Source organism: Mya arenaria, chromosome 9 (assembly GCF_026914265.1).
Source record: "Mya arenaria isolate MELC-2E11 chromosome 9, ASM2691426v1".
NCBI lineage: Eukaryota > Metazoa > Mollusca > Bivalvia > Myida > Myidae > Mya > Mya arenaria.
This window is the reverse complement of record NC_069130.1, coordinates 36,302,162-36,315,909: the sequence shown is the minus strand read 5'-3', so window position 1 is coordinate 36,315,909 and position 13,748 is coordinate 36,302,162. Positions and strand designations below refer to the sequence as shown.

General features: G+C 33.2%; 2 protein-coding genes and 1 long non-coding RNA gene across 5 annotated transcripts in view; 1 reads left to right on the top strand and 2 right to left on the bottom strand.

The window, feature by feature from the left end:
- Window positions 1-179: 179 nt before the first annotated feature.
- On the bottom strand, window positions 180-4,356 carry LOC128202709 (uncharacterized). Its single transcript, XM_052903781.1, has 4 exons — window positions 3,948-4,356; window positions 3,066-3,270; window positions 2,225-2,307; window positions 180-1,076 (listed from the first exon to the last, which is right to left on the bottom strand). The coding sequence occupies exons 1-4, from the start codon at window positions 4,117-4,119 to the stop codon at window positions 901-903; spliced, it is 636 nt and encodes a 211-aa protein (XP_052759741.1). The 5' UTR covers window positions 4,120-4,356; the 3' UTR covers window positions 180-900.
- A 1,795-nt stretch (window positions 4,357-6,151) lies between these two features.
- The window catches only part of LOC128202708 (uncharacterized), a 53,418-nt gene continuing 45,821 nt past the window's right edge, over window positions 6,152-13,748 (top strand). Inside the window, exon 1 of one of the 3 annotated variants that reach the window (XM_052903775.1) lies at window positions 6,152-6,266. The gene's annotated coding sequence lies outside the window, so the exon portion shown is untranslated. Of the gene's footprint in view, window positions 6,267-6,300; window positions 6,400-7,975; window positions 8,112-13,748 lie in introns of those variants that run through there. The other 2 variants (XM_052903778.1, XM_052903776.1) reach the window with 2 other exon arrangements.
- On the bottom strand, window positions 11,644-13,529 carry LOC128202710 (uncharacterized). Its single transcript, XR_008255795.1, has 3 exons — window positions 13,299-13,529; window positions 12,168-12,264; window positions 11,644-11,872 (listed from the first exon to the last, which is right to left on the bottom strand). It is a non-coding gene; the product is annotated as an uncharacterized LOC128202710 (long non-coding RNA).

The window sequence follows — 13,748 nt, the reverse complement described above, 5'->3', positions numbered from 1 at the left end:
AGACCATACAGATATCTACACTGCATTTGATAGTTGAATTGAATTCATATAATTATCTTCAAAATATTCAAAGACAGCAAATATGAAAAACAAAACATTTCTTATTTAAGTTTATTTATATTATAGCAAAACATTAACAAAGCAAAATTCAAAATCGTTGCACACTTAATTCATGTATATACAATGTAGTAAATAATTATGTGATAAAATAATATTTTAAGTAATATGTATAAAAGATCAACAATCTTATTACAAAATAAACAAAATGTAACAGTTCACTCAAAAGCAACAAAAAAGCATTATGACTGAAACAGTTCACACAAAAGTAATAAAAACAACACAAAACGATCATGAGATCATCACACTATACCTAATATCAGTTTTGATCATTTTAAAATTAAGATTTTTGTCTGTACAAATTAAACAAAGATGTAAATAATGGTAATAAAAAATAATAAAATACATTTCACACAAAAATGTTGTTTTTTTGTGACAAGGTCTGTGGAGAAGGCCTGGATCCATAATGACAAACATCATGAGTTTGAGACTGACACCTAGAAAAGCGATTACTCAAATACTTCAAATGTTTCATAATATGTGTAGTATAACTATTTTTACATGTACATAGTTGTATAAACATTAGCCATAAAAAATATTAATACTTTGGTGAAACTTTTAGGCCATGACAGCTGTTCACAGTAAAGGTCTCAGAATAACCATTTTCTATCACATGTTAAATATACTTAATATTATTTGAGTATCTTTTAATATATGTTATCTTCAAATTTAACACTGGTTTTATTTATGCTATATACAGCCCCATAACAGGGCCACCAGTCCTGCCCAGCACATGGATCTGAGAGTAGGCGCCGCTATGGCATTTTAACCATGTGTATGTTGCTATACTTTAATCACAGAAAACACCAGTACAATTAACCAGAATTTAAAAACTGATGGAGTCTTCAGCAAAGACGCAGAATCAAATACACTCGGGTTAAACTTAAAACAGTTGTTGCTCCTTGATACATGGAAGTTCTGGGCCTCACAAAATGCTGTTCCATTCCTGTATTGGTCACCTGAAATGACAAAAACAGTCTGATTATAATTTCTGAATTATAAATTATTTTTTCTAACGATGATGAAATTTATTACAATTGCTTTTAAAATTAGAGATTAGGGATTTAGCTAGTATTTAAAAACAGGATAGGGTGCTGCAGAAAAGGGACAGCTGGACATACTGGGTGCCATTAGTAAAATTAAAAGGGCACATTGAATCAGGCTATGAAGAACTTGAACATAATGAATTTGGCAGAAATTGTTAGAAATTGTGTTCAATCAGGTCTCAACTGTTTATATGTATTTATATGTAATTTAATTGTAAGTTTTAGACAATACAAAAATAAATATTAGACATTCCTGAGCATTTAATTCTACAAAGACAGGAAGGGTGCCCATACTGGTGTCCATGAGGGCAGGAGAGTGCTACTGAAAAAGGAAAGGGCGTGCAGCACCCTTCCACAACCCTTAAGCTAAAATCCTACAGAAATGATGACTACTCATCACGCCACCTTGAAATAATCAGAGTGTTATCTCTAAACTGTTTGATAAGTAAATTTCCCATCAAACTTCAACATGACCCAGTGTAAAAATTGTATTCAAGGGCACACAACTCTTAAAAAAAATGGCTGTACATCACAAAACAAAATATCAGACACTACCACCAACCAATTATCAGAGTATCATGCCTCTAAACTGTGGGAGAGTTTGCTCCACAAACTCCAATATAGCCAAACTTAGATAATGAAAAAAACCTGTCTTACAAAACTACCATCATGGTTTTTATGTGTACTAAATATCAGAGGGATAAATGTTCATGATACACCTGTGGCTATAAACATGTGGACAAGCACATACCAGTTGCATTGAGAATATTCGGTTAGTATGAATTCACAGTAAGCATCATTTCTATACAGGTGATTAACAGCTGTGGGAGCAGTAGAGAAATGGATGGCTACTTAAACAGGCATTGCCATATGCATTATTGACATTTACTAAATGTCCACAGTGTAATGGTCATAGGTGTAAAAACAATAATTTTAGTGCCAAACTGTGATCAAAGTGTGGTCAACAGCCACTTTCTAGTTGCTTTTTAAAAAAAACTTCAAATATTTCACCAGATGAAAGTTAATCAAACAATACCTTTTTACTTCATTATTATATATACCTATCTTATGGCCATCATAATGAGCAGGCTTGCATTCAGTATACACAGAATTGCAGAAGTCCTCACACACATGCACCTTGCCACTGAAAATATAAAATAGTTTTCATTTTACTTCATCTAAGAGTGAAAAACAATAGCAGGAATGTCTTATAGGTGTTTTAAATTCAGACAAAATGGATTTTTACCCCTTTTATCTAAGTGGTGTTCCACTAATCAGGGTTTGGTCTGGGCAAACAATTAGCACATTTATAAATACTACATTGGCATAAATAAAATTTACATTGTTGGAATGAATCTACATTTATACCGGTATAAAGTATTTCCCATTAAAAGCATTGCAGCTGATCAGGGCTACTGATGAAGCACACCATATTGTTCAACGATCCTCAACAGGGAAGGCAGGGGGTGAGGGGGAGCCAGGGGTGAGGGGGAGACAGGGGGTGACGGGAAGGCAGGGGGTGGGGAGGAGGCAAGGGGTGAGGGGGAGACAGGGGGTGAGGGGAAGGCAGGGGATGGGGTGGAGGCAGGGGGTGAGGGGAAGGCAGGGGGTGAGGGGGAGCCAGGGGTGAGGGGGAGACAGGGGGTGACGGGAAGGCAGGGGGTGGGGAGGAGGCAAGGGGTGAGGGGGAGACAGGGGGTGAGGGGAAGGCAGGGGATGGGGTGGAGGCAGGGGGTGAGGGGAAGGCAGGGGGTGGTGTGGAGGCAGGGGGTGAGGGGAAAGCAGGGGTGAGGGGAGGCAGGAGATGAGGGGAAAGCAGGGGGTGAGGGGAGGCATGAGGTGAGGGGGAGGTATGGGGTGAGGGGAGGGGTTCACCCTTATTTATAAGCCTGAAACACTTACTCCTTGTACCACTGATCCTGATCAGGGCTGCAGAAGAAGCACATCATATAGTTCATCCTATTTCTACAGTCTAGACTGGCGTGATCTAGCGGCATCATGTTGGAGGAAAATACTGAGGTTACTTCTGTCCGCTTACAGCACGTCTCGGGAATGTACCAGGAGCAGTTGGAGAGGCCGTGTTCCACTTTGGCATAGCGGTTTTTCTCTGAAATGATATATTTTAGTAAAATTGTCAGGGGTGTTTCAAGAATGTTGATGATTCTTAGACTGATACAAGTGTTGATAAGAAACACAGAATTCTGGTCTCTGTGATTAAACTATGTATTTTTGTGTATTGAGATACTTTTTTACACATGTAATGACAGAATGAGCGCTGTGTGCCATTAAATTTGCTTTGTGGTTGTCATTTGCTGTTCAAAACGTTTTATTAAGAAATGTATTACCAAAAGATATGGAACTATAAAAGGAATTACTCAAAGCTCACAGCTTCACTACTGCATTTCAGCATAATCACACATATTATGATGGAAGTTGGGGACATTTTAACAAAATGATTTTGCTGTCATTAGCTACAATAAATAATGAGCGATCAGGGATACTTTTTTATTATTTTGACATTTCTTATGTACAGTATCCCTGAATCGTCAAAAGACTCTTTGACGGTCATTTAGGTGGACTACTGGAGTCATATTACACTGTATCTTAGTCATTCTAAAATGCCGTCCAGGCTTTTTTTTTAATGATGGTTAGCCAGAATAACCATCATTAAAAAAAAAGAAGCCTGGACGGCATTTTAGAATGACTACACTGTATCTGATAAAATGTTGTGCTTTCATGCAGTTTTGTCACATGATTACTAAATTATGTTAATCGTGTTCTTACCAAAATATGTGCATTGTTTATTGTCATCCGAATATTCCACAACTGATTGCCCACTTACTATTTCATTAACCAGTTGGGAGAACACCACTGTAAAGAATGCCAGGACAATGTTTTGAAACCAAGCCATTTTGGACTTGTTTACTATTGATTCCATTATTGGATTTCCGAGCATTTTCAACCAGACTCCGTATTCGTAACTCCTATTACTATTGGTCAACGGAATGCACGAGAAATCGATACGCGTCAACCGCAACGCTAGTTTTACGGTTCTTAATTTCAACTGACACCGGACAATATTTACAGGTATTTAGCGGAAAATTATCTGCTTGGCCTCATTCTTTATATATACCTTTCATTTCAACCTTAAATTAATAACTTTTGGTGTTTTAAAGAATGTCAATTTGAGCAGTAATCGTCCTTAACGTATAGATGACTATTTGAAACTTACAGATTTTCGGATAATTAATTCGGACACAAATAATGAAGGTTACATCCCACTAAGTTCGCTTTAGATTAACACATAACGGGTTTTCACGGCGCTGCGTGTATCTGGGACTTGGCATTTTGATTCTTACATAAAATCACGCTGAATTAAGCTCATGTTTTTGAGATATTATTTAGAAAGACTGCTTTGCTTTAAAAAAAATTGTTTAAAATAGGAAAAGGTCAAGGTGTTTAAATAGGACAAGGTCAAGATGTTTAAAAAGGACAAGGTCAAAATGTTTTGAATAAAATCTGTTTAAGCCTAGGAAGTCAGTTCTATAGAAATGATAACAAATTATGTATCTCACTGAAGTGCAGTCAAAAGAGGGTAAAAGTTCAGACCCAGTTTCTTGTGTAACGTGCGATGTCAAACAAGGCCAGCAGATCCCTTCAGAGAATAGCATGCTCGTTTCTGAAGGGATCTGTTGGTGTTTGTTGGCGTTGCACGTTACAAATGGAAGCAGCGGTGGGATATTGACAACTGCCGGAACAGAGTTGCCTTACCCTTGAGTTTCCCAGACAAAGATTCGGGACAACTCGTCTAGGAGGGGAAAGTAATGTAACAAACCGCTGTAGGCGGAGGATGTGCGTTCATAGTAAAACATTCCGTAACAAACGGAAGTACGTTCATAGTATGTATGTTAACTTAGTTGGTTATATGCAAATTAGCAAAGCCTGGGCTCTGTGTCTTAAGATTGAGAATTTACTACATATAAAGACCAGCGGACCCCTTCAGGGTCGAGCATTCTTTTCTCTGAAGGGATCTGTTGGTGTTTGTTGGCGTGGCACGTTACACTTGTAAAGAATAATACCAATTATCATAGGGATGAAATCCATAACCACCTCCCCTACTATAAATACAAGATATTTTTTTGGTATCACAATATTAGGCCACAAAATGAAGAAAAAAAATGTATAAAATTTGCAGAAATTTTTGTACAATTTAAAACTTCTAGTTGCATCAAATTGAATGTTCATAAGTTAATGTGATTTTTTTTTTAAATCATCACTACCATAAACGACTTCTAGCTTGATTATGATTTTATCTTATTTTGTTTAATTGTTGTGATTTTTTTTTATAAAGAAATGACTTAAAAAAAGCATGTCAATTTCGGAAATGGACACATTCTTGATGCTTCTTTTTCCAAGTTTTCGTGTACAACTGATAAAAAATCTAAATTTGACAATTAAACCTAGGCTGACTTATGTACATTTTTAACAGGATTTAATGCAGTAAAAAACCACCACATATTGGTTGGAAAATTCTTTAAAAGCAGACACGCATTACATTCATTTTGTACTAGATTGTGGATTAAACATGTATCACTTTGCTGCACATGCTGAGACTGCATAAGCAGACACGCATTACATTCATTTTGTACTAGATTGTGGATTAAACATGTATCACTTTGCTGCACATGCTGAGACTGCATCATACTGTTAAGAAAAGAGCTGGTAATTAATTCACAGACCTGTGAATTTGATTTTCACAAAGAGATTCACATTCAAATAGTTACCTTCAATATGCTAGCTGAAAGTGATTATGATGACAACCATTGATTTTCCCATAATTTCAACATTTAAAATTATTGATCACAATAAATGCTCCAATCAACTTAATAATCTCCTAATCAATACCCTGCATGTTACTGTAGCAAGATGCATATTGGAATGTTTAAATAGTTTATTGATGAGCTCTTTACCAGAGTAATTAAACTTTTCTCTCACTGGAAACAAAATTAGTTCTATCAGAGTGGAAGTTTAGAAGTAAATTCCATACTCCACAGATGATATTGGATTTCCCCAGAGGGATGAGGCAATTATTGCTGTTGAAAAGTTTGTTGGTCTTCTTGAATAATTTGCTAGCTTAGAAAGCTATTGAGCATTGTTGTTGCTTGGAAGTTTATTTTTTATTTTAAGGATATTATTTTTGTTGCTTAAAAATCAGGGAATTCTTTTATAATAAAAAGTAAGTAAAACATTTTGTTTACAAATATCTTGTTAATGTGATTTTAATATGAACATTTTTAAGTGCCACTATGCTGAATATGGTTAGTTACGTAATAAAGATTATATTTAAGAAAAAACATTTAGTGGTCGAAATAATATTTTGTCCAATGAAATGCTAGTATTTTTAAATCTTTTGCACATTAATTTTGGCAAAACAATTTCCAGTATTCCGCTGTGATTGATTTTGGAATCAGGTTATTGGTAGATTTAAACAGGGGCTGGGCCAGTAGACAAAATATCATCTTGACCACTAAGCTGGTTAAAGGGTTAATTATTATTATGCATTTACTAAAATAAAAAAATGGTTCTGCAAAATGCCTTGCATTAGACCATTTATTTTGGTTAATAAATACTTTAATCAAACCTAGAACCATTTCATTTATTTTTGTGTGTATATTTTTAATGTTCTAAATGAAGAACAGTTAACCATGGTGATTGCAATAACCAAAAAAATCAAATATACTGACAAACTGAAATTTCCCATGAAATCTAGACCATCTCTCAAGTATTACCAGTATTATAAACTTATCAACAGCTATAGCTATATATATATGTAACATATTTGTACTCAGAGAAACCTATTCTTTTTTGTGGTATTTTTTTACCTGAAAACCTGCAATCCCCAATATCAAATTATCAAGGAACAGCATTAAAACAGGGTGTTACCTAGTTTCTTGAAGTGATTTAGTGCAATCTTGGGAAGCTTGGGATAACATGCCGTGATTTTACCTTTACTCTGGCACAGTCGTAAAGTGTTGTCTAGGGCGGGGGCATAGCTAGATGAAATCAGAAGGCACAGTAAGCTTATGCTGGTAGGGGGTCCTCTTGATTTTATATTATTTTTAAATGCTCTTAGATTCAATTTACAATTTAGATTAGCCTACAACAAAAAGGCATATTTTCTGAAAATGATGTGCAAGAGGCTTTTAATAGGCCCCATATCACAATATTCTTATGTAAAATCTCAATATCTGAGACTCAACTCATTTTATCACATAATTTTAACAGCATAAAATTATTCTAAAACTTATATGATTTGCTCTTTTCATTAGCACATGTTCTCATAAATTGTGTTGATACGTCATTTGGCCAATGTTCTATAGAGAAATAATTCTACTCAAAAGCAAACATTTAACTTGCATGAATCTAATTTATTATGATTGAATTTAAGGACTCCTGGACATTTTGTGCTTTAGAAATTTTTTAATATTGAGCAATGAATTAAACATTATATGCAAAGGAGAATGTGCTTTTCAAAAGAGTAAAACATTATTGTTTTAAATCATGCCATGTGGAAAAATGAGTTAAGCTTCAAATGTAGAAATGATTTATGTTTTTTTTCGGGGTTATTGGGCTCCTGGGCCTTCACAGAGCTACACCAGTGGTAGATTTTCCAGGTAAAAAGTGCCATGGATTATCTTGTTGTTTTCAGACGAAACATAACATATGGAATCAATGCTGTGGTCATAAATTATTATTTTTTTTATAAAAATAGTGTGTAACAGTTGTTTGTTGAAATATGTGTCAGGATTTAACAAGATTTAATGAATGACATAAGAATTGTTTATTTGCAAGAGTTGTAAATATACTGAAAATTGACATGACGACATGGATTAGCAATTGCTGAAATTATTTTGTGTCAGGATATTACAGATAAACAAATACCTACTGGTAAATATTTTGGTGTCAAGAGTCATAATTTATTCTTGAAATTGATAAAATGAATTAAGAGTTATGTCCCTTGAAAAAAAGCAGAGATGAAAGTAAAAAGTATGTTTTCAATAAAATCACATTAAAAGGTAAATAAATTGCAAATTTATTTTTCTTGTAAATATATGGAGTTATTTTTCAATCACTAAACATAATTAAGTATAATTAAATCATATAATGCTTTGGCAAATTATAGCCTCAAATCTTAAAAGATTATTAAAACGTTCAATAATCTACAATATTGCAAAGTAACAGTGCCTTAATATTAGACACATTATTTCCAGAGCAATAAGCGCTGACTGGAAACTCTGAATGACAAATTAGTGACTGGAATTTGATGGCCGATATTGTATTCACGGCAGACCCTGTATGAGTAATGGAATTTTGGGAGGATGGTGGACTTTTAACCCTAAACTTTGGACCATTAGGGATGTTATTGATTGGTGTTAATAAGGCATAAAGGGAGTTTCTTTGTTTCTGTTTAGCTGTATGAATCTCTGATGACCACTGGTCAAGAGTGTGACAGAATTTGGATCCATGTTTAATATTTGGGTGGTCAGAGTCTGCTCAAGTTTGAATGGTTGAATGAGGCAAAATGAATCGCGATTTTTTATTAGTGTAAATTGTGAATATTTTGGTGATATTATATAGATACACAAGATGTAAGTTTTTAATAGTGGAAAAATACTAAATGTTGATATAAATAGTATAATGTCATTTGTATGTAATTTCTACTAAAAATAATTAAGCTAATTAATTGTACTGTTTTTTTTTATCTTCTTTCAAACTTATAATAGGCAATAAAATAAGCCAAAATGAAAAAAAAAACATTTTTTTCATTTTGGCTTATTTTATTGCCTATTATAAGTTTTTTTTAAAAATGTAAAAAATGCATTTTTCCGTAACTTTTAAGTATCCTGGTACTACTTGTCATAGATATTGAGATATTTGTGTGGTTTTGAAAAATATCTATCTTTTAACATATATCTACTTTGAAATACTGCCAGACTGAAAGTATTACAAAAATTGGTCTTAATTGGAAATTACAGGTAATTAAGCTAATTAGCAGGTAGTTTTAAGCCATGCTTTTCATGTTTGGCAGTGAGGTTTCGTACATACTGCGATAAACATTTTTTTTTTGATGAGTAAGGAAATCAGTCTTGTTGAAACAAAAATGATCGTAAAATTCGCGGCCTTTATTGGTTCAATATAGTCTTGTATTTTTAGTGATTTTGTTTCAACATAAGTTCTTTTTGGCTTTCAATAATTATTATTGTAAGTACCTCAGAGAGACTCATTTGCCAAATCTGATGATGGTTAATGCTTTCATCTTAAAAAACCCCAAAAGAGCTGCTAAAACTTCATGCATGTGATATGGTTTTCACAATAAATTTACCTTATTATATTTTTCATAATAATTTTTAACTTATTACGTGTCACAAGTTTTTTTTACCTTATTACAGTTTTCACAATAATGTGACCTTCCCCTGCGAAAATGATGGCCAATAACCATGGACTACCATGGACTACCATGGTAGTTCATGGTCATATGACCATGGACTACCATGGACTACCATGTTACGTCAAATGGCCGCCCCACGGTATCACACCATGGTAGACCATGGTATTATACCATGGTAGACCATGGTCTACCATGGTTTGATACCATGGTAGACCATGGTAGACCATGGTAGCACACCATGGTAGACCATGGTCATAAACCGTGGGGCGGCCATTTGACGTTACATGGTATACCATGATATATCATGAACTACCATGATATATCATGAACTACCATGGTATATGACCATGAACTACCATGGTAGACCATGAACTACCATGGTAGACCATGGTCACATACCATGGTAGACCATGGTCACATACCATGGTAGACCATGGTCACATAAATAGGATTGACAACAAACTTAACAAAGATCAAAATCAGTGAAATGGAATTGTATTGATTAAAATATGTTTATGGCGTCATCTAGTTTAGCATGCCGAGTACTGTATTCTGTTGATATCCCATTTACATGTATATGAGAAGGAAAAAAAAATGTCTTATTTCTCTGCAATAGCTAACAACTTGTGCCAAACTTTGACTAGAACAAAATTATAGTATATATATATATATATATATTTAGTATGATATAGGCCTCAAACTGTCCATTATGTAAAATATTGGAGCGTCTTCAATATAGTTCTTAAACTGAAACTGTTACATTTCAAGAACTTGAATTGTTCCTGCACACTTAAAGAGTAATAAAAGTACAGTTCTTGAACAGTTCAAGAACAATTCATGCACATTTCTTAAATAGTAGTAAAAGTACAGTTCTTGAACAGTTCAAGAACAATTCATGCACATTTCTTAAAATGTTCTTATCATTTTCTAGTGGTTCTTGTACACGTTAAGAATAGATCAAGTATGGATCTAGAAATGTTCTTGCATGGATTAAAATCTTGAAATCTACCCAGTACATTCCTGACTAGATGTGATAACAATTGTTAAACGATAACGTTTTAGGAACAAATCTTGAACAATTGTTACATTATAACTTTCTTGTTTAAAATGTCAACCACTATTATGAAAGAAATAGTCAACAAGAAAATTGAAAACACTTTCTTATAAGCTCCAGTTTTAGGTAACCAATTTCAATTCTTCATGAAAAGTAGATTACTTTTCTTAACTGCTTCTGTTTTACCACAATGAACATTTTTTTCATTTATGATTATGTATTAAAGTTACAAGTATTGCTCACATTTTACTGCGCTTATGCTGTATGAACGCAGTAGGGTAAGAAAGCAAACGACCCAAGATGCTCTAACATGCTTTATGAAATTTGCTCACATGCCCTACTGCGCTCTTACAGCATAGACGCAAGTAAAACTGTTATCTCTCCTTAATTATATCATTATATTTTTCAAACATGTACTTTTAACCAATGTGCATAAAAACATGGATAAAAAATTCAAACTAACACAGTTGATAAAGTTATTGTATTTAAGAAACAAAAAGTATGCACCTGTACATTAATGGTTCTTAAAGGTAATTCTGGAGTTTAAATGCATAGTTATTAATGACTTAATTTTTTGCATCAGCGCGCCAAACTCAGTTTTGTATTTACTGATAAAAGTTAGTCATACAGTTGTTATTTTGATTCTAGAACGACAGCGTATTAATTGATTCGCATTTATCATTTTCCATGTATCGAGCTTCTTTAGTCCAGCAAATTACTTATCCATGTCAGTGACGTCAAGCGTTTGATGAGAATAACATGAACTATTCATGAATGACAATTTTGACAAATCATGTTCATGAACTTCCACTAAGTTCATGAACTCCTGCTTAGTAAATGAACTTGACAGTTCATGAACATTATTTTTCCAAAATGTCATTCATGAACTAAATTCATGAATAGTTAATGTCATTCGACAAAAGGTGATAATTTCATCATTACTACACATCCATTTATAACAGTTTTAAATTCTTATGACGCATATAAACACAATTAGTAAGAAACCATTGAATTGCTCATTTCAGTCCTTGACATTTACATCTAGTCTCTGTACCCAGGTCCCTTTTCCTTATACACTTGATGATGAAACGCATCTGCGAAAAGATTTTTTGCAGTCATTCTTTGCATGATTGTTTTTGTTGAAGTGGTCTTTTCTTAACTCTGGAAGCCTTTCGTTGTCTAAGACTTTGACATCCATCTTCCAACCTGAAAAATATTTCTTTTATTTATTTGTACTGCCAACATTTTCAAATAACTAACGGCCAGTTGGTTATCAAATCAGTGCGAATTAAGATTTCAATGTTGCAGGTATATAAATTAATGATAGCTTATTTAATTCTTTCGAACCAAAGAGCTCAAATTTATTGAGTCTGATTTTTTTTTAAAGATTCTCATTAGTGTTTGTCTGTTACATATAAAATCCACTCCACACATCCAACCATATTGTTTTCAAAACCAGAATGAAAATCTTACCATTTGCTTTAAAAAATAGTCTACTCACTGATGGATTTGACAATTTACGGCTTTGAATGTTTTTCTCCTTCACTGGTTGATTCGTTTGAGGACTGATGATTTATTTGTTAGCTCCTTTGGGTTGGCTAAAATAGACGAAACAACATTTCAGACACATTAACCATAATTTGCTTGCATAGTGGTTATTTAAAAGGTCAAGGGTTGGCAGCGATGCAAAAGTCCATTGAAGGACCAAAATTCAAAAATGTTAAAAAAATCAATTTCTTCTTAGTTTTGAGGTTCAATATTTAACAAGCATGATTCATACCCATTTATCCATTGCAACATGAGAAGCTGTAATTAGGATTTGAGCATATTCTATGATATAAGATTTTATCAGATTTCAAATCAAAAAGCTATATTGTCTTTAAACATAAGTATATTTGTGACTGAGTCGAAGTTATTGAAACTGTCCAATCAACAATGTCTTTGTTTTGATTGCAGCTATATTTAAAAAGATATTAACATATTTGTAACCCGGAAATGATCTCTCATCCACTACTTTTCATTATTAACCTGAAGAACTTTTATTTTTTATTTGACAAGATATAATAACGAACTCACAACATTGTTAAATAGGTAGTCTGGAGCATTTTGACATGAAAACAAAGTGATAATGTCAACAGACTTTTTAGAATAAATGTGAAAGTTTTTTTTATAAAAAATATTAATATTCTATTGTAAAATTTGTTAACTCCCTACTAACATGTCGCCAAAAATATATGTTTCACTCCCCTAAAAGATCGTTCCTCAAAACAATAAAAACTTTTTTAAAGGTTTTAGTTTTTGACCTTCCCCACCCACTTTTGCATCGCTGCCGGCCCATTACAATTGATCCTTTTTCTCGACAAAAATAGCTTACCAACGTTAAGAAACAAATTTAAAAGCTGCTTTAATATATATATATAAATTAAGTATTAGCTGAACGCTAGTCAAAAACAAGCATTTAACTGTGTTTCTACACAAACGTATTTCGTATGTTTGTCGCGAAAATGTATTACAACAAAACATATTTGCTCATTACTTCAAAATGTTGCTATGTTATTTTAAACAATAATATTAGCGTAAAAGATCGTAATAAACGTTACTGAATTATACTCCTTACATCCCTTGAACTTACCTTAAATAAACGAAACAAGACATCAGTTTATTTGGCGCATTATTTCGACAAAAATGGCGGGCGTTCGAAACTATCTCCGCCAGTGAAGAGCGTTTCGTCTTAAATGCGTAACCGTTAGAATATAGTTATATAGCTACGTTAGAATATGGCTATAGTATTTTGTAAATATTATATTTAACCGGTTTAACAACTAATTAACCAGTGTTGACCACAGGTGCTCGTCACATTGCCTGGATACAGTAATTTTATATAAAATAAAATATTTTTTTTTATTTTTTTTTTATTTTTTTTTTTTTTTTTTTGACAAGATAGTGAATATATGTCATTTTAAAAAATATTCCACATTTTTCATGAAAAAAAGTTACTAATAACTTGACAAAATCTTGACAAAAAATAAATAAAAAAATCTATTAAAAAAAAAATATATAAAAAATATAAATTACTGTATCC